Below are 23,164 nucleotides of genomic sequence, written 5' to 3'. Positions count from 1 at the left end.
TAAAAAATTTTGATCGGCACTTATTTTCGAACTCGTCAAAGACATTGCTGAAATAAACCTTTGATTTAACTTTCTGAAAAATCTGGCAAGAATTGTACACATGAGAGCGCCAACAATGCAATTTTCCATATAATTAATACTTCCAAGGGACATACCTCTTTTACAAATAATTGATCAGCACTGATTTTCGAAATCATCCTAGACATTGCTGATATAAACCTATGATATAAGTTTCATAAAAATCTAGCAAGAATTAAACACATGAGAGTGCTAACAATGCAATTTTTCCATATAATTAATGTTTCCAAGGGGCATAACTCTTTGAAAAATAATTGATCAAGACTAATTTTCTAACTCGTCCAAGACATTGCTGATATAAACCTATGATATAAGTTTCATAAAAATCTGGCAAGAATTGAACAAATGAGAGCACTAACGATGCAATTTTCAAGGAGCATAACTCTTTAAAAAATAATTGATTGGGACTGATTTTCGAACTCCGATAAGAAATTGCTGATATAAACCTATGATATATTAGTTTCATAAAAATCTGGCGAGAACTGTACACGTGAAAGTGCTAACAAGACTGGATGGACGGACGTCCGATATTATTATGTCACGTGTTGCGTGGGGGACAAACAGCGGCATAACTCTAGAACGGTAACTGACTCACTGCCCAAATTCGATCTCTGTCTGCGTGTTATAGTTTTTAGCATCAATGAGACATCAATCCAAATGCTGTGATTAAATGACAATCAACTGTTTGCTATCAACATTAAATTCCAAAATGACAACTACAAAAATAAAGCAATAACTAATGTCTTGTGACAAGCACACAAACATATGATCATTTCTGATATATAGTGATTGCTGTGTCGTTTCTCCTGTTCATATAGTTATGATCATTATTTATCAGAGGCAGATTTAGGGGGGAGGCAGGGGCCTGGGCTCCCTTTTATGGTGCTACATTTTGGTTAATGCAGACTTTTTACTTGTTCCACTCAAACTTTGCCTAGTTTCAGGGCCCCATGGGCCCCCGGTTTTCAAAATCCTGGATCTGCATCTGTTTATCCCCTTCTACAAAGGGAGAATTATAAATTTTACCACACTACACTGTTGATTATAATATTTATCAACTCAAGGTAGTCAAATTTTTCTTTTTTTAACATGGTAGTTGAAACTTAGAAATAAATGATTACCGAGTATTTTTAAAATTCTAAAATTTCACTATATGGCCTGTAATTACACCAGACAAATTTATAAAAATGCACATATAGTTAAAGATATAATTTTTTCCAAGATAGTTTCTTCATCAACAATCAACAATACTATAACACTGTAGAGAACCTGTGATTAAGATGAGGTTGGAACACCACAAAATCAAATGACTACTAATGGTTTATTTTAGTTTTGCGATGCATACTGAATTAAAAAGAAACCATTCAAATTCTGTTAATTAAATTCCCATTCTATCTGACCAGCTTTACATTAAATAAACTTCCGCAATTAATTATAGACAGATAATAAAATTGATCCTGACAGCTTTCCTGGGTGGCACTCTGGTAACCTTCACAAATCATTGTAAATAAAATGTATAAATAAACTAGCAAAACAATTTATACTTTATTTTGTACATACAATTCATTAATTTTTACAATTCAAGTAAGAATATATAATGTATTAGATATGGATTATATATTTAAGTAGTACCATGACGTATTATCACCAGGCATATCCTACTTTCAAATATTAAAGTCTGATGACTGACTTCAAAAACATGATACATATCTCCTTTTGTTGGTATCAATATTTATGTTAGTTTTCTTAAAGACCAAAATATTACAAATATCAACACATCAGACTTATATAGTTATATTTTTAACTAAACTATGAGAAAAATAAGTATTTAACAAAAACCAATCAACAAAAGTGTAAAGGAAATTTTCATAAGGTATTATTTTAATCAGCAAGATATAAATTATCAAAGGTAAATGGTGCTTTCAGAATAAAAGAGTATTTTAAAAAATGCTTTTTTGATTGACTAAACTTCATTGGACAAATTACCCTATATGCAATAACAGTTTTGAATTTTTGCAAACCCAAATGCATAACCAGTAAGCGATACATTTCATCAACATATCACAATGTGATCAATAAAATAATATTTCATATGTAAACAGTATCAATAAATACAGATCTGGTTTATAAAGCAACACTATGCAGATCATTACATGTAAGCACTAATGATATATAAAGCATTTTTTAAACATGAGCCACCTACATGAAATTCTCTGTATTAATCATTCATGAAAAGTTTTTTAAGGAAGGGAAACAAAAAATATCTTAAAAATATCTAGAGACTCAGGTTAACATTGACAAGTAATTCATACTTTTTTTAACAACTGTCTCTCTTACAACAAATATGTGACAAGTATAGGAAAAGAGCCTTTTTAGAATATTCCAGTGTGAATTTCTACAAATCAATCTGATTAGAATTGAATTCTCATCTCCCTTTTCTATCAAGACCATTTTATGGCAAGGAGACATATACATGTATAAGGTTGATTTTAGCATATAATTTTGCATAATGAAAATCTTGATTAAATGTGGCTCATGCTTAGAATGATACAAATAAGGTTTAAAAATATCAAAATAATATATAAAGCTTATTCAAAATACTAGTAAAAAATCTTGAACAGCTTTTTAGCATGTAAAATCTAAATTATGCCACTGAATTTTGACACATACAAAAAAGATTAAAGTTAATAAAACATAAATAACATTTTTTATTTCATGTCAGAATTGACTAGAACAAACTTGCATTGATAATTATTTCCTTTAAATATGACACTAAAGTTAATCTATTAATATAATCAAAAACCAAACAATTTTTAAACTGCATTACAAATGAACTTTAAGTTTGTTATTATTTTATAAAGTAAATTCAATTAATGAATTTTCAACGGTATTTTTAAACGGAGAGTAATTATATAATGTAAATCAGATGCAAAAAAAAAAAAAAATTCAACCAGAAATAAATGTGTGTATATCAAAGTCTACTACTTAATAAATCAAACTGTATATTCAAGTGTATAATACCGTGTTTATGGCAAGGGTTTTATCTAGAATGACAAAAAGGTTAATAAAGCTTCCTTTTCCTTTCTTCTTTTCTTAACTAGTTGTGAAAGTTGAAATATGTTAAACAAACATTTTTTTCATTCAACATGAGATTCAGTCTTATTTTACAAATTATTTTCATAATTCCCCCTTTAAAAACTTCTTATCAGAGCAGATTAACCTAAAATTATCAGTGTAGTAGTACTACCTCTAAGTAAAATGTCTTCTCAAATTTGGTTTTGACTTCACTTCTGTCATTTCAACCTTCATCAGATATATACAACCTTCAAAATAAAAATATTACAAACATGTCCATGATTGTAAGTGGCTACAAGCTTAGGTATGCCTAACAAACATGTAAAAACAACATATGGCACTGTCATACATATTAATTTCTAAATTTAAAATATCAAGAATAATCAGTTTTAATAGAACTGTATGAGATTCAAATCAATTTTATTTTTAAATACTGTATTATCGCAGGGTCGAATATTGGGAAGGATACAGATAAAATTTACCTCCCAACTCCCAACTTACCCAAAGATGTTCATGAAAATGACCTCATGATACATTTTAACAATAAACAAAAACATTGTGGACGTCACAGCTACCCCAAACAGCACGCTGAAGTCTCACTTTCTCACCTTCACTAAGGTAAAAATTATAGATCTAGGCAAGTCTTTATGTAGAACAAGTAACCCTTTCTTGTGTATATTTTACTTCAACATTAAAAAATACATATATATTTAAATAAGTGTACATTTACTTAAGTACTTTATACAATTGCATCTTGAAAAAGAATGTTGGGATTTAGTCATAAAGCAATATATTACTGATACAGAATAATATGCATGTATATTGTATGACACTGTCTTGATAATGAAGTGAAATAGGCTTCTAGTTCAAATATGGTTTGATGAATAAACCAGATTTAACTGTATATGACAATGACACATTGTAGACCTTTATATACATTATCATTTTAAATACATTTTAAATGTTTATAAAAATTATACTTCTACTGCTATGCAATTATGGCAAGATGTCATACTTTGTACAAACATGACATATGTGTTATTGTGTATCTGTTTACAAAAGCACTATTTTTAACATTTCAAGAAAATAAAAATACATGTACATTTGTAATAACAATTCAGCTGCTTGCTGGTGGACTAGAATTTCTTTCACTACCAGAATCTGTACTGGAAGTCTTTTCAGATGCAAGGTGGTTGACTTCAGCAACTACATCAATGGTGCGTACAACAATCGGCTGTCTGTCTATTCTTGTTATATCTTCTATCCCATGTTTCCTAAGTAAACCTCGCAACAGTTCTATTTCCTGTTCTTGTGCCGTGCAATATTCACGATATTTCGTCAGTTCCTGTTCACATGCCTGCCGTAATCGTTTTTCTCTCTGTAATTTCTTTTCTGCTTGTTTCTTTACTGTAAGTACAATGCCTACAAAGATAGAATATCATATAAATCAAACTGTTCATAAACGGCATGAGCCATCATTGTTTATGCATGTACAATTGTCTCTTACTATTCCTTCTGTGTAATTTTTATTTCAAATACAGTATAAAAGTAAGGAGATGTGGTATGATTGCCAATGAGACAATCATCTACAAGAATTCAAATGACAAAAATAACAGCAATTATAGGTCAAAGTACGACCTTCAACAGTGAGAAAAACCTGTAACGTAAAGTCAGCTTTAAAAGGTCCTGACATGAATAATGTGTCTTTTTCTTTGGTGACATATTCTGTTATATTGACTTATAGCTGGCTGCTTAATATCAGGTAAAAAATAAAACATGCATACTGTAAATTCAGAAATTTTTGGGTGCATTTATCATGTTTATCATTGCAATTCATGAAGAATGGACAAAAATGTGACATAAAATATAGTGATTTCAATAAATGCTGCATACAAATAATAATATTGGAAATTAAATGCGTATTTTATTATTTCACTTCTTGTTAAAGTAGAGATATAAATGTACATATGTATATAAAACTAGATGATAAATGTATCAGCAAAATCACTGTTACAGAAAGTGGGCTAATGAAATACAAAAATTTAAGACAGTTAGAAACAAATTAATAAAATAATCAGGGTCCCACAGGGGGCATTTACAATTGTAAAAAACATTGAAATTTGACGATCCGCCATTTTTGTCAATGAAAACAAATCAGCGAGGCACGATTAGTATTCAAATTTCTACGGTGCGGAACCAAAAAAATCTGGAATTTGAAAAAAAAGCCGACCACCTCCTAAAATGGAAAGGTGGTCGGCACACCCGGCTTAAATGCCGAATGGAAAACACTGAAAACCACAAGATTTCACATCCACGAAAAAAAAAGATGTTTCTACAATGTTAAAAAAAGATGAGCAATTGATTTTGTTCTGTTTTTCTATATCTTAACCGTGCTTAGCTTCTGAATTCCTCTACCAACTTTCAGACTTTCTACAGAACTGTTTACTGAGGGTAATCCGAAGATGTGAGAGTTGAGCAGTATTTGTTTGCCTTTTTCGAGGACCTATTTCTATATGGTTACTCAAGGATTACTCATGGTATAGTACTATATAAATCCTTGTGTTAATCTGTCATTTTTAACATTATGATCTTGTTGATTTGATCATGTTGATTGGTTGCAGTAAAAGGTCATTTCATTCAGTGCTTTAAGTGTGCATTGTTGTGTGGAAATTTTAATGTTGTTTCCTCTTTATTATTGTGGTTAGGTCATACATGTATCTTAACTATTCCATTGTATTCACATAAAGTTAGTTACACATGCAAAAGAAAATTCAAGTAAATTACCATTCAGTATCCTTGTGACTCTCCATAACCTGAGTACAACCAGCAATCCTAGTCCACTTTCGGGACCCTCGTTTTTTCTGAACACAATGTCAAGGACAAATGAGACAATCACAATAATAGCATCAAACATTTCCAGTTTGTGTTTGAAAAACTTGAGTCTTAATGCGTAAATGCGTATTATAATTTCTATTATGAATAAGGACAAGACAGCTAAACTGCAGTAGTGGAAAACCATGGGTGCAACGTTTGTATCATGGTTTGGTAGAGTGATTATTTCCATGTCAATCAACAGTTCTGCTATCACAAAGAGACAGTCTAAAATAACTAAACACACGATCACAATTTGGAATTTACTTGTGTTCAGCACATATTCAACTTTCTCACGGAATGTTTTCAGGTCAGTTTTTGCATCATCAGAGTCTGACGTAATGGAACTATTTGTATCTTCTTTGTCAATAACCTTCTCAAGGTCATCATAAATTTTGTGAAATCCATCCATTTGAATCTGTAATGTAAATAAAAACAATTATTCAAATCTTTAATTTGAAGAACCTACATGTTGGATTCATTGATAATTTGCTTTAGTCCTTAAATTATATGCATGCAATATTTGTCACTGGACATTAAGCAAACTACACAATGCACAATCAATCAAACATATCATATAAACACAAATTTAGAAGAAGGCATTTTTGTCAATAAGTTCAACCTGTAATTATATGCACCAATCTTGAGGTTTTTTTTTATGAATGGGTTACACTGCTTGACTCAAATCAATAGGCGTAAAACAACATCATCGAACAATTGCTTCCTACTGTGACGTTATAATATAAGCATTGTGACATTTACAGAAAAGTGCATGATTTCAAAAGTTGTCTTTTTAATTGTTGTTCACTGTTTTGAACAGGACATTGAACTCCTGTAATGCTACAAGTAATTTCATACAGTATACTTACTATGCTATAGAGCTAACAGTACACATTGAACAAAATCTGGGTCTATTGGCCCTGATTCATGTTTGCCCTAGTACCTGTTTGCCCTGGGTCATCACCCTAATACCTGTTCGCACTGAGTCCGTTCGCCCTGATTCTTACTTCTATTTTGTTGTCTTGTTGAATAATGGTATGATACATAATGATTATTTGAAAATTTGTTGAAGTGTGTGTTGAAAATTTCGTCGAATATTCATGTTGTATTGCTGCAATCACATAATTGTTTTCTTTTGATTCACACTGTTAAAGTGCACAGGAGTACAAGGTATTTAATATAAAACAACTGAAAACCAAGTTTGGGTTTTTTTTATTGTTTTTTTTTCTCTTCTCTTTTACTTCTTTCTTTTCTATTTAAATGTTTTATCAAGTTATCTGTGTGTCAAGTGTTTATGGATGAATGAATTGATTCCATAATCAGCTGATAATCCACTTAACAAATTTGTCACTGCACGAAAACACACGTACACTTGAGATCAATAGAGCCAAGTTGCAAAAATAAATTCCCTTAGAATTCACACTTTTGTTTTTACTCATAATCATTCCAAGCTGACTACTTTACTTCTAAAAATGTTATTTTCATTATTAAACCACAAAAGACAATACAACAATAAGTGAGATCAAAGACATCATAATTATACCTCATTAGCAGAAAAATTAACAGTCATTAAAAATATTCTAAATACAAACAAATGTAACAATGAAACCAATCATTGCTTGAAAAAAAACAATTAATTTCATTTTTCCAAGTTTTTTTCACGAATTTTGACAGACATATAGCATGTAATTTGAGTCTCTGATTTTGAGATACACATGTACATTTTTTGTAAATGTATTTTTCTTTAATATTTATCAAATAAATATTTGCATAGGTATATAAAAACCTACATTGTAAATACCATTACTATGAATGATCAAGGATTTGTATAGCATTGTATCTTACTATACAAATCCTTGGAATGATGAATGAATATATTTTTAATATAAGAGTGAACACTCTATGGGCGAACAAACCCAGGGTGAACATGTAATTAGGGCAAACGAACCCAGGGCGAACATTTAATTTGGGCAAACAGACCCAATACCCATTGAACAATACACAACAATGACAATTGTACTGTGCTTTATGTGAAGAACATTCTGAAATCCTAAATTTTATCTTCTTGAATAAGTGAGAGAAAGGGAGTTTCTGTCACAGTTATTAAAAGTTGTCAAATAATTATACGATTTTAAACTTACAAGTTTCATCTCCTTGTGTTAATGTCTACACTCTTGTAACACTGAAATTTTTTTATGATCCGCCCCCTAATTTAAGTGTCATTCTTTGTCTTGCGAACTAAAGTCGTAAAGACTTTTTAGATAAAGTCGCATTTACCTTCATCTTGATACTGTATTACTTCAAGTCTTTAGAATAGTCTTCCTACATCTGACCACTTCTTGAGAACATTGCAATTGATAAACAATGTCCTACTATTAAATCCTCGCCCTGATTGATTCTGCACGCTGACTTTTGTTTGATCGCAGGGTCAATGACACCCACTTTGTTTACAATTTGCTGCTTTTGTAGTTGCTTCCCGCTTTGTCGAGATTTAAAACAAAGTACATTTCTTTTTTAAACTTTCTTCCAAAAGTCTTACGAATTTAACATAACTTGAAAAAAATATAAATAAAATTCTTTTGTTTATTTTCCTTAAAAAATTTACTAAAATTGAAACTGATTATCGGACGCGGGATTAAATTTCCGGAGTGGAAACTGTAGGCCTGTTTTTTATACTCAAACTTGTGAATGGTTAAAACAATCTGAAATATGTTTAAGCAGAGACATATAATACAATATTATATGTCTCTGGTTTAAGCTACAAGTCCTACAACGGTTGAAGAAAAATCTTTAAGGTTTAAACCATTTTGAAAATATCTAAGGCCTGTTTTTTATACTCAAACTTGTAAATGGCAGTGGCGGATCCAGAAATTTTCATAAAGGGGGGGGGGGGGGCACTGACTGCCTAAGAGGGGGCCGGCTCCAGTCATGCTTCAGTGATTTTCACATAATCAACCAAATTTTTCCCACAAAAGGGGGGAGAGGGCCGGGTAAGCTGGTCCTCGACTGACTACTACACTTTGTTCATAGAATATCGGACTTTACTTTTTTCAAAATATTTCAGGACCCCCACACATGATCAGTCAAAATTGCTCTATCTTAGTAGGTCCAAAACTATTTCAGGATTTGGTCCTTAATATTTATCGTCCAAATTCAAACCGGACGATGCTGCGTATATCTATACATTTCGTACAGCCAAACGGACCCTCCACTATAGCAAAGGTTACTCAAGGTCGGACTGTTGGACCGTCAGAAATCCGCGGGGTTATCATATTTTGATACCTCAGTTTACCCTTAGGTCCAGTAAAGTTTCATATGTGACTTGTTAAATAGAATATATCGCCCCACCCCCCGGACACTACTACCTTAATCATACCTTGCATACAAACTGACCCGCGGACGAGACCTGGAAATTAATTTACTCGCTCGAGATTTTTTTCATGACCCGACAGGCCTTTGCAAAATGTATAAAACCAAAATTAAAACTTGACTACATGTATTTGATCATGCACACAGTGAAACCATGCAATAAATAACATACGATAGTGAAGTCTGGGGGGCTTTTGATTCAAAAAGTTAACTGACGTAGGAGATAGTTATTTTGCAAACTTATGCAAATAAAACAAATTTAGATAAACTTTTGCATGCACGTTTAAATGTTTTTGACCTTATTTATAAATTGCGGATTTTACTAAATTTGATAATGGCCAATTTTTGTAGCTTTTTTATAAACACATAACAAATGTTTACACATGTTCATATGTAAATTGTCTTTTTCAAGGTTTTTGCCACAGGCACTTTTCTCAGAAAATATGCTATATACCTTAATATAACACGTGTTATATTAAGGTATATAGGGAAAAAAAATTCCGAGAAAAGTGCCTGTGGTTTTTGCATTCAAACAATAAAATGGGATTCACGTTTATAGGTTTTTGCATCAAAACAATAAATGGGGTCCACTGTAATAGGGTTAAATACTGGAAAAATATACTGGACTCTAATGATGTAATACTGCTTACATCAATTATAGTAATCTCATGAATAATTGCTTGAGCAGAGCAAATCACCATGACCGGGAGGAAATATCTATTCACTAAAAACTTTCGAGTCCTTCGCCTAGATAAATATTCTTATAAATAACAAAAATATCAAAATTGTAAAAAAGTTTTTGAAATATAACCAAATTTTGATTTATGAGATATATTAATTTTCTGATGTGAGATATGGTAATACTTGAAAAACGAAATGCATACATATAGATTGTTTAAATCTTAATTTAAATTTGAATCTTATTTATATTTAAATAATGGACAAAGACTTAAATAGATTATAAATAACAATTTAGAGATACAAAAACTCAGTTGTGAAGGATAGACATTTTAGATTACAAATGTATATACATTTTGCAAAAATGAAATTGAAATAAGCATGTTATGGTTCACTTTTATAAATTTTTACTTGGATGGAGAGTTGTCTCATTGGCACTCATACCACATCTTCTTATATCTATGTATAGTAACTGGGAAACTCTATTAGCTCCATATAGCAAATATGAAAATAAACATCAGGGGTCGGTTTCACAAAAAGACTTACGACTAAGATTGATCGCAAGTGTACTGAATTGTTCATGACTTACGATCAATCTTTGTGAAACCGACTCCCCGCATGGACTCCAGTCAATCCAAATCCTCATTTTAATCATTTTTACAAATCTAAATTTAACTTTGGTTATTCTGCCGATAATGAACGTTTGTTTGACAGAAAATAGAACTTGAACTTAACACAGTATAAGGAATACTACCGTTTTCAAAATATTATTACCTTCCACTAGAGGCTCATATAGCTGTCAGAACTCATAAAATGTCCCAAAAAAGTCCTTGAGGGGCAAAAAAAGATATCGGAAAAAAGTCCATGACATAATTTTTTCAATCTGCAATTTTTTTTGTCATACATTTGTATGTTGTCATGTAACGGACCTTTCTTATGAAACCTATACCCCTAATGGGCCTCTAAATTGCATCAGCCTTTGGTTACCCTGATTGGTAAACATGTGATTCCGACAGTAGGGATTTTCCAAAGTCATTTTCTAAAAATACACACCGGAAACAGTATACGACCAATAAAAACTGATAATTGTAGATACGTCAAAATGAAACTAGCCAATTAGAAATTACCACATCAGCTTTACAACGTAGACAGAAAAGAAAACAACAATGACTTAGCAATGAAGAATAATATTTTGTCGACTTCGACGGCTAATTGACCACATTTTCCTTACAAATGGTTACTACGAAAGACATTATGTCAGGGAATACAACACGAACGATTGTTATAACCACATCTAGTGGAAATGTTCCAAAATTGGTGACCGTCAACGCCTCTGCTGTCGAAGACATTTTCAGTGATGATGGGGGAGGGCCACGTAAACGGCGTCGGCTGACCAACCTTACCCCGGAGGAGAAAATGCTGAGAAGGTATGCATCCTTTCATTCCTTTGTCTATGATATTTAATTTTTATAAATGACAAATCCATAATGAAGTTGTAATAACTGTGCATATGGAACACAGCTACAAACCCTACAGTACAGCCTGTACAGACACATCATGAAAAACCTAATAAAGTACTAATCAATATATATTGACAGAAAGAGCCTGTTATATATGGGAGGGAAATATTTTGCATTTTATGAAATAAAAAACATGATTTGATACACCTACATAGCAAATTAATAATATTTATATTTAATAGTTACATGTATTACTATTATTGAGATGCTTTTGGAAAGGGGGTTTCTATCCGATCATTCCATCCAACTTCCATGTACAAAAAAATATCATACACCATGTATTGTCTTAAAATGACTATTATTGGTTAACACAAATGGAAGCTTCCTTGGGGGTCTCATGGTTGCATGTTCTGTTGAAGATCATTGCCAGGTCAACCCAAAGACATGAAAATTGATATTTGCTGCATCTTTGCTAAGCACACAACATTGAGTCATTGAGCATCTGATCAGTTTGATATTCTATTAATATCCAGAAAGGATGACATGTCTTCCTGCCAATGGTTTCCATGTTTAAGTAGCACATTTAAAATATGGCTCTGACAGTGTGTAGGTTTATGTAATTAGTTCAAAGCTAGATTTATATTCCTGTCTTATTAACATTTTGCTTGTCTTGAAGCTGCATTTAATTTTCTATTGAACATTAGACAACCATCAATGCATCAATACAAATGGTGTTTATTATCTGGCATAATCTGCAGTATTAAATGCAGGAAAATTAGTGAATAAGTTCCAACATGTCCAAGTTCACTTTAGAATTGATCATTATAACTGTAATACAGAATTTTGAAATTATTTTACATGTTTATAATTGATTTTCATTGTTACCTTTATTTTAGAAAACTAAAAAACAGAGTAGCAGCACAGACAGCAAGAGATAGAAAGAAAGAATTGATGGGTACTCTGGAACAACAAGTTACTAGACTGATGGAACAAAATAAACGACTCCAAGATGAAAACAAAAAACTCAAAACACAATCATCATCATTAATTCAAGAAAATCAACACCTTAAAGAACGCCTGGGCCATCCTGGTTCATTGGCCGAGAGAAAGTCTGAGTCCACAGGATCTGCAGTATCCTTTGACCTCCTGCCGTGGGGACAAACTCAGACGTTGTCTCGGTCAATGATGCCATACGCCACCTCTGTTCTGACAATGAGGTAGATATCTTTATATTTTTTCAATTACTTAAAAAACTTTAGCTAATTAAGAAACAGAAAAATTACAAGTTATTATATTTTATATTTAAAACAATTAGAATATATTGTTGTCATTATTTGATACTAATCAAACACAAAAAAACATGCTATGCATTAATTTTACACGGCAAAGATGACTTGTAACATGTATACTGTGTTTGTGGTGTCTGATTTTAATTTGCAATTGTAAGAAGGGAAAAGGAGACACTCATAATTATTTTTTTAACAAACAGGAAAGCTTTCAATGTTCCTCTTCAACATCATCATATTTCATATTCAGATTTACTTCCCTTGCTTTAAGTAAAGAACTAGAAAGTATAATATACACATGTGGTTTTAGTCTTAATCATTTAAAATTCATTTTCTACATGCTTTAAACAGAGAGAAAGATATGAAGTACATGGATTAACATTTTTGGAAAAAACACACTTGATCACAGAAAAGTGCATTTAATGCTTGAAAAAAATTATTTAAAAAAAATGTAAATTAGCTAATGAACACTTCTTTTGTCTTTTCAGTCTCTGCTTAGCATTGTTCAGCAGATCAACTCAAAACCAGAAACAGATGTTGCCAGTAAAGGATGTGAATCTTCAATCATCACTGCCCAAGGAAATACCCCCAAAATCACTGCCAACTCTGGCTTGGTGGGGCCCACATCAGCGGAGTTGGAATCCATCAATGAACTCATAAAATTTGATCATGTTTATTACAAGCATGAGTCCTCATCTGTTGAAACTGGACTTGAAAAACCTACTCAAGCTGTCAAAACGAACTCTCAAACTAAAGTGAATATTCATGTCACACAGGATATACCTAATGACATTACAATAGACGATTCGGTTAAAACTGAACCTGAATTATGTGCAATAGACATGATAGATGAAACTGACCTCAATGATATCAATTTGGAATTATTAAAAGACATTGAAAATTTAATTGGAATAGATTTTCAAGACCAGATTGAACAGGACTCTTTTGAGTCTATTTCACAGAATGGACAATGTGTAAAAAGCAAACAGGAAGTTTTAGTGACAAAAGACACTAGTTCAAATCGTAAACGCAAGAGATCAGAAGATGCGTCACCGCTTTCTGTCACAGATATGTATGAATCAACAGACAAATTGGGACAGGAAGCATCTGTATTTAATGATTCAGAATTCGGTAGTGATTTCAGTGATGTGTGTTCTCCCTATGGAAGTGACATTTCTGGTGACTTAAATGACAATCCATGGGAAGAATCATTCATGGAATTATTTCCCACCTTAGCATAAACCAGCCATTTTGTTTGTTGATTTGTATTTAAATGTATATATTATTTATTGTTTATCATTGACTTCTCTGTGAAATAAATTCATTGGGAAGAGGACTCAATTTAATTTTTGTCTTTTTAATCTTTGAACACGAAAAAATTATTTTACATAAATGACAGAAGTTAGAAACAAGAGTGCACATGCTGAAATGTCTCGCCTGTTTTACTGACCATTGATTTTATGTTGAAAGTCTTAAAGGTTTTACTACAAGTATCTCATAAACTTAACATTTTTAAAGATCCATGACAATGAAGTCAAGGTCAGATAAAAACTGTCACACAGACATGTACACCTTACAATTATTCCATACACCAAATATAGTTGACCCATTGCTTATGGTAATTGAAAAACAGACCAAAACACAAAAACTTAATGTTAACTGATGAACCGTAGAAATGAGGTCAAGGTCAGATGATTCTGGCTAGACAGACAGGTACACCTTACAATCATTTCTTACCAATAATAGTTGACCTTTTGCTTTTAGTATTTGAAAAACAGATCTAAACACAAAAACTTAACAATGACCAATGAACCATGAAAATGAGGTAAAGGTCAGATGAAACCTGCCAGTCTGACATGTACCCCTTACAATCATTCCATACACCACATATAGTTGACCTTCTGCTTGTAGTATCTGAGAAACAGACCTAATCACGTAACTTTAACCTTGATCACTGATCCATGAATTGAGGTCGAGGTCGGGTTAACCCTGTCCGACGGACATGTAGACGTTGCAAGGAACCCATATCCCAAATATAGTTATCCTATTACTCATAATAAGTGAGAAATTCACATGACGAAAAAACTTTTTTTTCCAGCAGTCACTGAACCATGAAAATGAGGTCAAGGACGATGGGCATATGACAGACGGAAACATCGTAAGATAAGGTATCTGCATACAAAGTATGAACCATCCAGGTCTTCTACCTTCTGAAATATAAAGCTTTATACAAATAGTTTACGCCGCCTCCGGATAGTTATAACTAAGTCTCACATACAGACAAAAATTAATGTTTTCATGTAAATTGTATAAAATAAAATTGAGAATGGAAACGGGGAATGTGTTTAAAGAGACAACAACCCCACCAAAGTGCAGAAAACAGCCCAAGGCCACCAATGGGTCTTTAACACAGCAAGAAAATCACGCACCTGGAGGGGGGCATCAGCTGGCCCCTTAACAATAATGTATACTAGTTCAGCAAAAATGGACGTCATACTAAACTCCAAAACATAAATGAATCAAATTTAAAAAAACATACAAGACTAACAAAGGCCACATACATTGTAGCAAATCCTGCATCAACACAGACAATACAACAACAAACTAGAGGCTCTCAAGATCTATCAAGATAATAACCAAAAACTGCAAAATTTACGAAAAATTACCAATTAAGGGGCAGCAACCCCACAATCGGTTGTCTGATGCATCTGAAAATTGCAGGGCAGATAGAGCTTGACCTGATGAACATTTTTACCCAGTCAGATTTGCTCTAAATGCTTTAGTTTTAGAGATATAAGCCAAAAACTGCATTTTACCCCCATGTTCTATTTTTATACGACCACAAAAATTAAAAATTTTTTGGTCGTATATTGGTATGACGTTGGCGTCGTCGTCGTCGTCGTCCGGCGTCGTCCGAAGACACATTGGTTTTCGCACTCTAACTTTAGTTTAAGTGAATGGATCTCCATGAAATTTCACCATAAGGTTCAATACCACGAAAGGAAGGTTGGGATTGATTTTGGGGGTTATGGTACCAACAGTTAAGGAATTAGGGGCCAAAAATAAGCATTTTTGTAACTTTCAGACAATAACTTGTGTGTAAGTGTATGGATCTCTCTGACATTGTACCACAAGGTTCCATATCACAAAGGGAAGGCTGTAATTGATTTTGGGGGTAATTGCCTCAAAATTTTAGGAATTAGGGGCCAAAAAAGGGGCAAAAAACAAGCATTTTTCTAGTTTCATGACAATAACTTGTGTGTAAGTGTTTGGATATTTCTGAAATTGTACTACAAGGTTCCATATCACAAAGGGAAAGCTGGAATTGAGTTTGGGGGTAATTGCCCGAAACGTTTAGGAATTGGGGGCCAAAAAGGGGCCAAAAATAAGCATTTTTGTCGAGCCTTCGACTAATGTCGAAAAAGCGAGACATAGCGATCCTACATTCCGTCGGCGTCGTCGTCGTCGGCGGCGTCCACAAATATTCACTCTGTGGTTAAAGTTTTTGAAATTTTAATAACTTTCTTAAACTATCCTGGATTTCTACCAAACTTGGACAGAAGCTTGTTTATGATCATAAGATAATATTCAAAAGTAAATTTTGTAAAAAAAAAATTCCAATTTTTCCGTATTTTACTTATAAATGGACTTAGTTTTTCTGCCAAGAAACATAACATTCACTCTGTGGTTAAAGTTTTTGAAATTTTAATAACTTTCTTAAACTATCCTGGATTTCTACCAAACTTGGACAGAAGCTTGTTTATGATCATAAGATAATATTCAAAAGTAAATTTTGTAAAAAAAAAAATTCCATTTTTTCCGTATTTTACTTATAAATGGACTTAGTTTTTCTGCCAAGAAACATTACATTCACTCTGTGGTTAAAGTTTTTGAAATTTTAATAACTTTCTTAAACTATCCTGGATTTCTACCAAACTTGGAAAGAAGCTTGTTTATGATCAAAAGATAGTATCCAGAAGTAAATTTTGTAAAAAAAAATCCATTTTTTCTGTATTTTACTTATAAATGGACTTAGTTTTTCTGCCATGAAACATTACATTCACTCTGTGGTTAAAGTTTTTGAAATTTTAATAACTTTCTTAAACTATCCTGGATTTCTACCAAACTTGGAAAGAACCTTGTTTATGATCAAAAGATAGTATCCAGAAGTAAATTTTGTAAAAAAGTAAAAAATAAATTCCATTTTTTCCGTATTTTACTTGTAAATGGACTTAGTTTTTCTTCCAGTTAACATTACATACAGTCTGCACTTTAAGTTTTTAAAACATTTATTAGATTGATAAACTATCCTGGATTTTTACCAAACTTGGACAGAAGCTACTTACAATCAAAAGATAGTATAGAGAGGAATATTTTTATTAACTTTTTTCCTCATTTTTGTTGAGCCTGCGATTAACAGCAAAAGTAGGCGAGACACTGGGTTCCGCGAAACCCTTACGAATTTTTCTAGTTTCCAGACAATAACTTGTGTTCAAGTGTATGGATCTTTCTGAAATTGTACTGCAAGGTACCATACCACAAAGGGAAGGCTGGGATTGAGTTTGGGGTGATGAATCATAAGGGGGTTAAAAAAAATTGGGGGGGGGAGGATTTTTTTTTCTTTTTTTTTTTCTTTTTATTCCTTTTTTTTTTCTTTTAAAATTTTCCATTTTAAGTTGGTTATTTCTGATTTATATTTAAAAGCAAATAATAATGATATGGTAGGAGATACACACCAAACAGGATGTGTAAATTATTATATAATAAGTATTGTGCAATAGCAAGAAATTTTCAATTGCACAGTATTGCACAATAGCAAGAAATCTTCAATTGCACAGTATTGCGCAATAGCAAGAAATCTTCAATTTAACAGTATTGCGCAATAGCAAGAAATTACCAATAGCACAATATTGCGCAATAGCAAGAAATTGTCAATTGTACAGTATTGCGCAATAGCAAGAAATATTCAATTGAACAGTATTGTGCAAAAGAAGATACTTCGTATAAATTGCTTATTTCTTGATCAATTTCAATGGGGTTTTATTCTTGAATTCTTGGGGTTCTTTAATATGCTGAATCTAACGGTGTATTAAGTTTTTGGATTTTGGGCCCCGTTTTTAAATTGGTCCACATTGAGGTCGAAAGGGTCCAAAATTTAACTTTGTTTGATTTCATCAAAAATTGAATTATTGGGGTTCTTTGATATGCCGAATCTAACCGTGTATTTAGATTTTTAATTTTGGGTCCCGTTTTTGTCGAGCCTGCGACTTTTGTCGCAGAAAGCTCGACATAGGGATAGCGATCCGGCGGCGGCGGCGGCGGCGGCGGCGGCGGCGGCGTTAGCTAACTTCTTAAAAGCTTTATATTTTAGAAGATGGAAGACCTGGATGCTTCATACTTTGTATATGGATGCCTCATGTTACGAAGTTTCCGTCAGTCACATGTCCAATGTCCTTGACCTCATTTTCATGGTTCAGTGACTACTTGAAAAAAAAGTTCAGATTTTTTGTAATGTTAAATTCTCTCTTATTATAAGTAATAGGATAACTATATTTGGTATGTGCGTACCTTGCAAGGTCCTCATGCCCGTCAGACAGTTTTCACTTGACCTCGACCTCATTTCATGGATCAGTGAACAAGGTTAAGTTTTTCGTGGTCAAGTCCATATCTCAGATACTCTAAGCAATATGTCTAGTATATTCGGTGTATGGAAGGACTGTAAGGTGTACATGTCCAACTGGCAGGTGTCATCTGACCTTGACCTCATTTTCATGGTTCAGTGGTTATAGTTAAGTTTTTGTGTTTTGGTCTGTTTTTCTTATACTGTATGCAATAGGTCTACTATATTTGGTGTATGGAATGATTGTAAGGTGTACATGTCTAGCTGGCAGGTGTCATCTGACTTTGACCTCATTTTCATGGTTCAGTGGTCAAAGTTAAGTTTTTGAGTTTTGGTCTTTTTTTCTAATACTGCATGCAATAGGTCAGCTATATTTGGTGTATGGAATGATTGTAAGGTGTACATGTCTAGCTGGCAGGTGTCATCTTACCTTGACCTCATTTTCATGGTTCAGTGGTCAAAGTTAAGTTTTTGAGTTTTGGTCTTTTTTTCTAATACTATATGCAATAGTTCAACTATATTTGGTGTATGGAAATATTTTATGATCTATATGTCAGTCACGCAGGTTTTATTTGACCTTGACCTCATTTTCAAGGTTCATTGCTCAGTGTTAAGTTTTTGTGTTTTCGTCTGTTTTTCTTAAACTATAAGCAATAGGTCAACTATATTTGTTGTATGGAAGAATTGTTAGCTGTACATGCCTGCCTATAGCATGGTTCATCTGACCTTGACCTCATTTTCATGGTTCATTGGTCAATGTTTAGTTTACTTGGTTAATGTTAAGTTTATGTGACAGTTGTAATAAAGCTTTATATTTAGGACTATCAACATAATATCAATGATTAGTAAAGAAGGCGAGACATTTCAGCGTGTGCACTCTTGTTTAAATTGGTCTACATTAAGGTCCAAAGGGTTCAAAATTAAACTTAGTTTGATTTTAACAAAAATTGAATTCTTAGGGTTCTTTGATATGCTGAATCTAAACATGTGTTTAGATTTTTGATTATGGGCCCAGTTTTCAAGTTGGTCCAAATTGGGGTCCAAAATTAAACTTTGTTTGATTTCAACAAAAATTGAATATATGGGGTTCTTTGATATGCTGAATCTTACCATGTATTTAGATTTTTTATTTGTGGGCCCGCTATCAAATTGGTTCATATTGAGGTCAAAAGGGTCCAAAATTAAACTTTGTTTGATTTCATCAAAAATTGAATTATTGGGGTTCTTTGATATGCCAAATCTAACCGTGTTTTTAGATTTTTAATTTTGGGTCCCGTTTTTTAAATTTGTCTACATTAAGGTCCAAAGGGTCCAAAATTAAACTTAGTTTGATTTTAACAAAAATTGAATTCTTCGGGTACTTTGATATGCTGAATCTAAACATGTGTTTAGATTTTTGATTATGGGACCAGTTTTCAAGTTTGTCCAAGTTGGGGTCCAAAATTAAACTTTGTTTGATTTCAACAAAAATTGAATATATGGGGTTCTTTGATATGCTGAATCTAACCATGTATTTTGATTTTGGACATTGGACCATAATAGGTAAATTAAAAAAATTGAAGTTCTTAGACCACATTCTTTCTGTGTCAGAAACCTATGCTGTGTCAAATATTTAATCACAATCCAAATTCAGAGCTGTATCAAGCTTGAATGTTGTGTCCATACTTGCCCCAACTGTTCAGGGTTCGACCTCTGCGGTCGTATCAAGCTGCGCCCAGCGAAGCATTTTATTAGCTATGACCGGGGTTATAGGATACATTTTTTAAATAAGATACCCTAAGGATGATTTAAGCCAAGTTTGGTTTAATTTGGCCCAGTAGTTTCAGAGAAGAAGATGTTTGTAAAAGTTAACGGACGATGACGACGGACAACGGTCGCAATTGATGAGAAAAGCTCACTTTTTGGGCCAGGTGAGCTAAAAAGGTCTCACAATCATTGATTTGATGTCCTTAAAATGAGATATATATATGTATGTACTCTTGGTGAATTACTTGCACCTTGCATCCAAATTGACCAATCTTAAAACCATAAGTGACAACATACTAAAGATGTAAACAAAGATGACATGCATGAGGATGTAAAATGTCATTATCATGGGAAGAGTTTGAATCCAGTTTTCAAGGTCAGGTTACAACATGACAAATATCATTTTCAAACTCAGTTTAGAGGCATCTTAAATACTTAGTAGTTCCTCCAATCTTGCATCTGATCATCCTCTAGATTAATCATTAAAGGACCTTAGACATACATGTATATATATCCAATACTTGGCCATTTGGTAATTACATGTAGAGCCTTTATTTCAAGGCCATAACATACATTGTAATCATGACATTTGAGTTTTTTGAGTGTCTTCTACAAATGAAGCTGATTTGGTTCTGACTCTTATCAAATACATTGTTTACTACAGGCAAATTTGATTCTGATTAGCCGATTTTAAAAAATCTGATCCTCAAATAGGCAAATGTTTTGAATCTTAATGGGATTGATGATTGCATTAGTTTTGCATGAATAAGCGGCAGCATGATTCCATTGCAAACATGGTGACAATGTGGTCATGTATGTGTCATACATGTAATTTGAAACCCTATTGAAAGACAGCAAACATGTTGTACATGTAAGTGTATATAAGGTCCTCTTCAAATAGTCTACATTTGGTTGGTTGAATTGTTTGCTTGATGTCTAGTGGCAATTATTTCATTCATATCCAGTGTTATTGATGTGATTCTATAGTTTCTAGAAACAAGACAGTATTTCATAATTTCCTGTTTACCAGGATGATATAAGAAATTTCTGAGGAGAACACTGTAAATGGACACCTTTATTAAGTATAGGGTTTACTGCCCGATTTGAGAATTCCAGGTGACCATGCATGGCTATATTGCTATTTTCAAGTAATCCCTAAAGGTCTGAATAAATAGAAAGATGAGTGCCAAATACAATGTTTGTTTCTTTTTCGTCAATATCTAAAGTTCTCCAAAACTACATGGTTCAATGTTTTGAAATTCTTGGTGATTGAAGAAAACTTTTATCAATATTAAAATGCAAGCTAAATTGATTAACCACAAATACATAAAATACAATACAGATAAGGCTTGGTGATTTTCACATATTCAGACTGAGAAGATGACTACATGGATACTCTACTACCTGTTAATATGATGTTTACTAAATGACTTAAGCCCAACATATCTACATGTACATACTGTGGATTCTTTTGTTTTTTTTTCAGATACCAATTTTGGTGGATTGAGGAAAAATTTTACTAGATTTTGTATTTTAGCAAAGACTCCATACTGACACAAAGAAAATTTGTACTTCGTTGGACATTTAAATTTGTGGTTGTACCCACGAAATCTTCGAAAATTGGTACCCAACAAAAATATGAATCCGCAGTAGTCTCTGGCTGAAAACTTGATGCTGAAGAAAGGAGTCTATATTTGTTTGCAAGCAACACCTTGTCAACAGGCTATTGTTTTAACTGTCTTGAATAACTTTATGGAGAAAATCTCAACTTCATGTATTGATGATTCGGTTTGTTTATCTTCAATGCAATACCAGTAGATGAAAATACTGTATATTCAGAGGAGCCCACTGATTTTTCGGGACCAGTGTTTTTATGGTTCAAATCCTTGTAAAACTTAATAAAGTATATTTATTGGTAGAACAGCATCACCTTTATTGATTTTCATGTCAAAAGAACCAGGATTTGTCTTCTGCATAAAATTGGTTGGAATAAAAAATGGACATATTTTATAAAAATGTTTCTGAATGAAAAATTTAAACAATTATAAACATAACTTCTTTTACTTTAAATGACTGCAATGAGAACTGCTAAAGATGCGTAAATGTTTTTATTTTAAGAACATTTTGAACTTAAATAGTTATGCATCAAAAAATTTTGTTATCTTGTAATTTTGTATTTCTACTTCTTGACTGCAGGACGTAGACCACAAGTCACTGAGGGTATCACTAGTCTTGATTTTTTATCAAATTTATTCGTTCAGTGTATGTTCACTTGTTTTTGTTAATATGTCTTTTGATTGAGTTAAGCCATTTCAATTGATATTTTATAGTGTGTCTTTCTATGTTGTGATGTTACACTATTGTTTCAGGTAGGGTGAAGGTTGGCGCCTATTTAAACGTTCAAACCCGCTGCATTTGTTTGCACCTGTCCTAAGTCAGGAACCTGATGTTCAGTGGTTGTTGTTTGTTGATGTGGTTCATAAGTGTTTCTTGTTTTTTATATAGATTAGACCGTTGGTTTTCCTGTTTGGATGGTTTTACACTAGTCATTTTTGGGGCCCTTTATAGCTTGCTGTTCGGTGTGAGCCAAGGCTCCGTGTTGAAGGCCGTACTTTGATCTATAATGGTTTACTTTTACAAATTGTGACTTGGATGGAGAGTTGTCTAATTGGCACTCATACCACATCTTCTTATATCTATTGAAGCAAGTGATTTAGTACTGGCCTAACATACTTTATTTTTAAATGAGAAATTTTCATTAGACAAAAACATGTTTTATTCTAAGGTTATGCAATCGATGCACAAGTGTTCCTTAGCTGGTTGTTTTTTGGGTTTTTTTTGTGATCTTTTGGATTAGTGCTCAACTTTTGTAAAGAGCGTACCTGATAAATGTTAGTGTAAATTCAGAAATTTTTGTGCTATTTTTATTATTGTGACTGGATAGGTTTTATTAGCATTTTAATGTTTGACAGCATTATTTG

At 32.7% G+C, this 23,164-nt stretch overlaps 2 protein-coding genes across 2 annotated transcripts; one reads left to right on the top strand and one right to left on the bottom strand.

Annotated features, from left to right (window-relative positions):
* Positions 1-1,610: 1,610 nt before the first annotated feature.
* LOC127711786 (voltage-gated hydrogen channel 1-like) lies at positions 1,611-8,735 on the bottom strand. The gene is made up of 3 exons (XM_052217924.1): positions 8,302-8,735; positions 5,938-6,442; positions 1,611-4,575 (listed from the first exon to the last, which is right to left on the bottom strand). Exons 1-3 carry the CDS (start codon positions 8,305-8,307, stop codon positions 4,271-4,273), a joined length of 816 nt encoding a protein of 271 aa, XP_052073884.1. The 5' UTR covers positions 8,308-8,735; the 3' UTR covers positions 1,611-4,270.
* A 2,440-nt stretch (positions 8,736-11,175) lies between these two features.
* Positions 11,176-14,158, top strand: LOC127711788 (X-box-binding protein 1-like). The gene is made up of 3 exons (XM_052217926.1): positions 11,176-11,498; positions 12,428-12,748; positions 13,306-14,158. The coding sequence occupies exons 1-3, from the start codon at positions 11,305-11,307 to the stop codon at positions 13,475-13,477; spliced, it is 687 nt and encodes a 228-aa protein (XP_052073886.1). The 5' UTR covers positions 11,176-11,304; the 3' UTR covers positions 13,478-14,158.
* Positions 14,159-23,164: the final 9,006 nt, after the last annotated feature.

The sequence above is a fragment of the Mytilus californianus genome, unplaced genomic scaffold (assembly GCF_021869535.1).
Source record: "Mytilus californianus isolate M0D057914Y unplaced genomic scaffold, xbMytCali1.0.p SCAF_8, whole genome shotgun sequence".
In the NCBI taxonomy this organism is placed as follows: domain Eukaryota; kingdom Metazoa; phylum Mollusca; class Bivalvia; order Mytilida; family Mytilidae; genus Mytilus; species Mytilus californianus.
The sequence above is the reverse complement of the archived record's forward strand: the minus strand, read 5'-3'. Positions and strand labels throughout refer to the sequence as shown.

Excerpts from the sequence above, each read along its gene's own strand:
- LOC127711786 (XM_052217924.1), bottom strand. Across the intron at positions 4,576-5,937 it reads AGTCACAAGGATACTGAATG|GCATTGTACTTACAGTAAAG; the intron begins GTAATTTACTTG and ends CTATCTTTGTAG.
- LOC127711788 (XM_052217926.1), top strand. The coding sequence starts at position 11,305 with ATGGTTACTACGAAAGACATTATGTCAGGGAATACAACACGAACGATT. Across the intron at positions 11,499-12,427 it reads GAGGAGAAAATGCTGAGAAG|AAAACTAAAAAACAGAGTAG; the intron begins GTATGCATCCTT and ends CCTTTATTTTAG. Across the intron at positions 12,749-13,305 it reads ACCTCTGTTCTGACAATGAG|TCTCTGCTTAGCATTGTTCA; the intron begins GTAGATATCTTT and ends TTGTCTTTTCAG.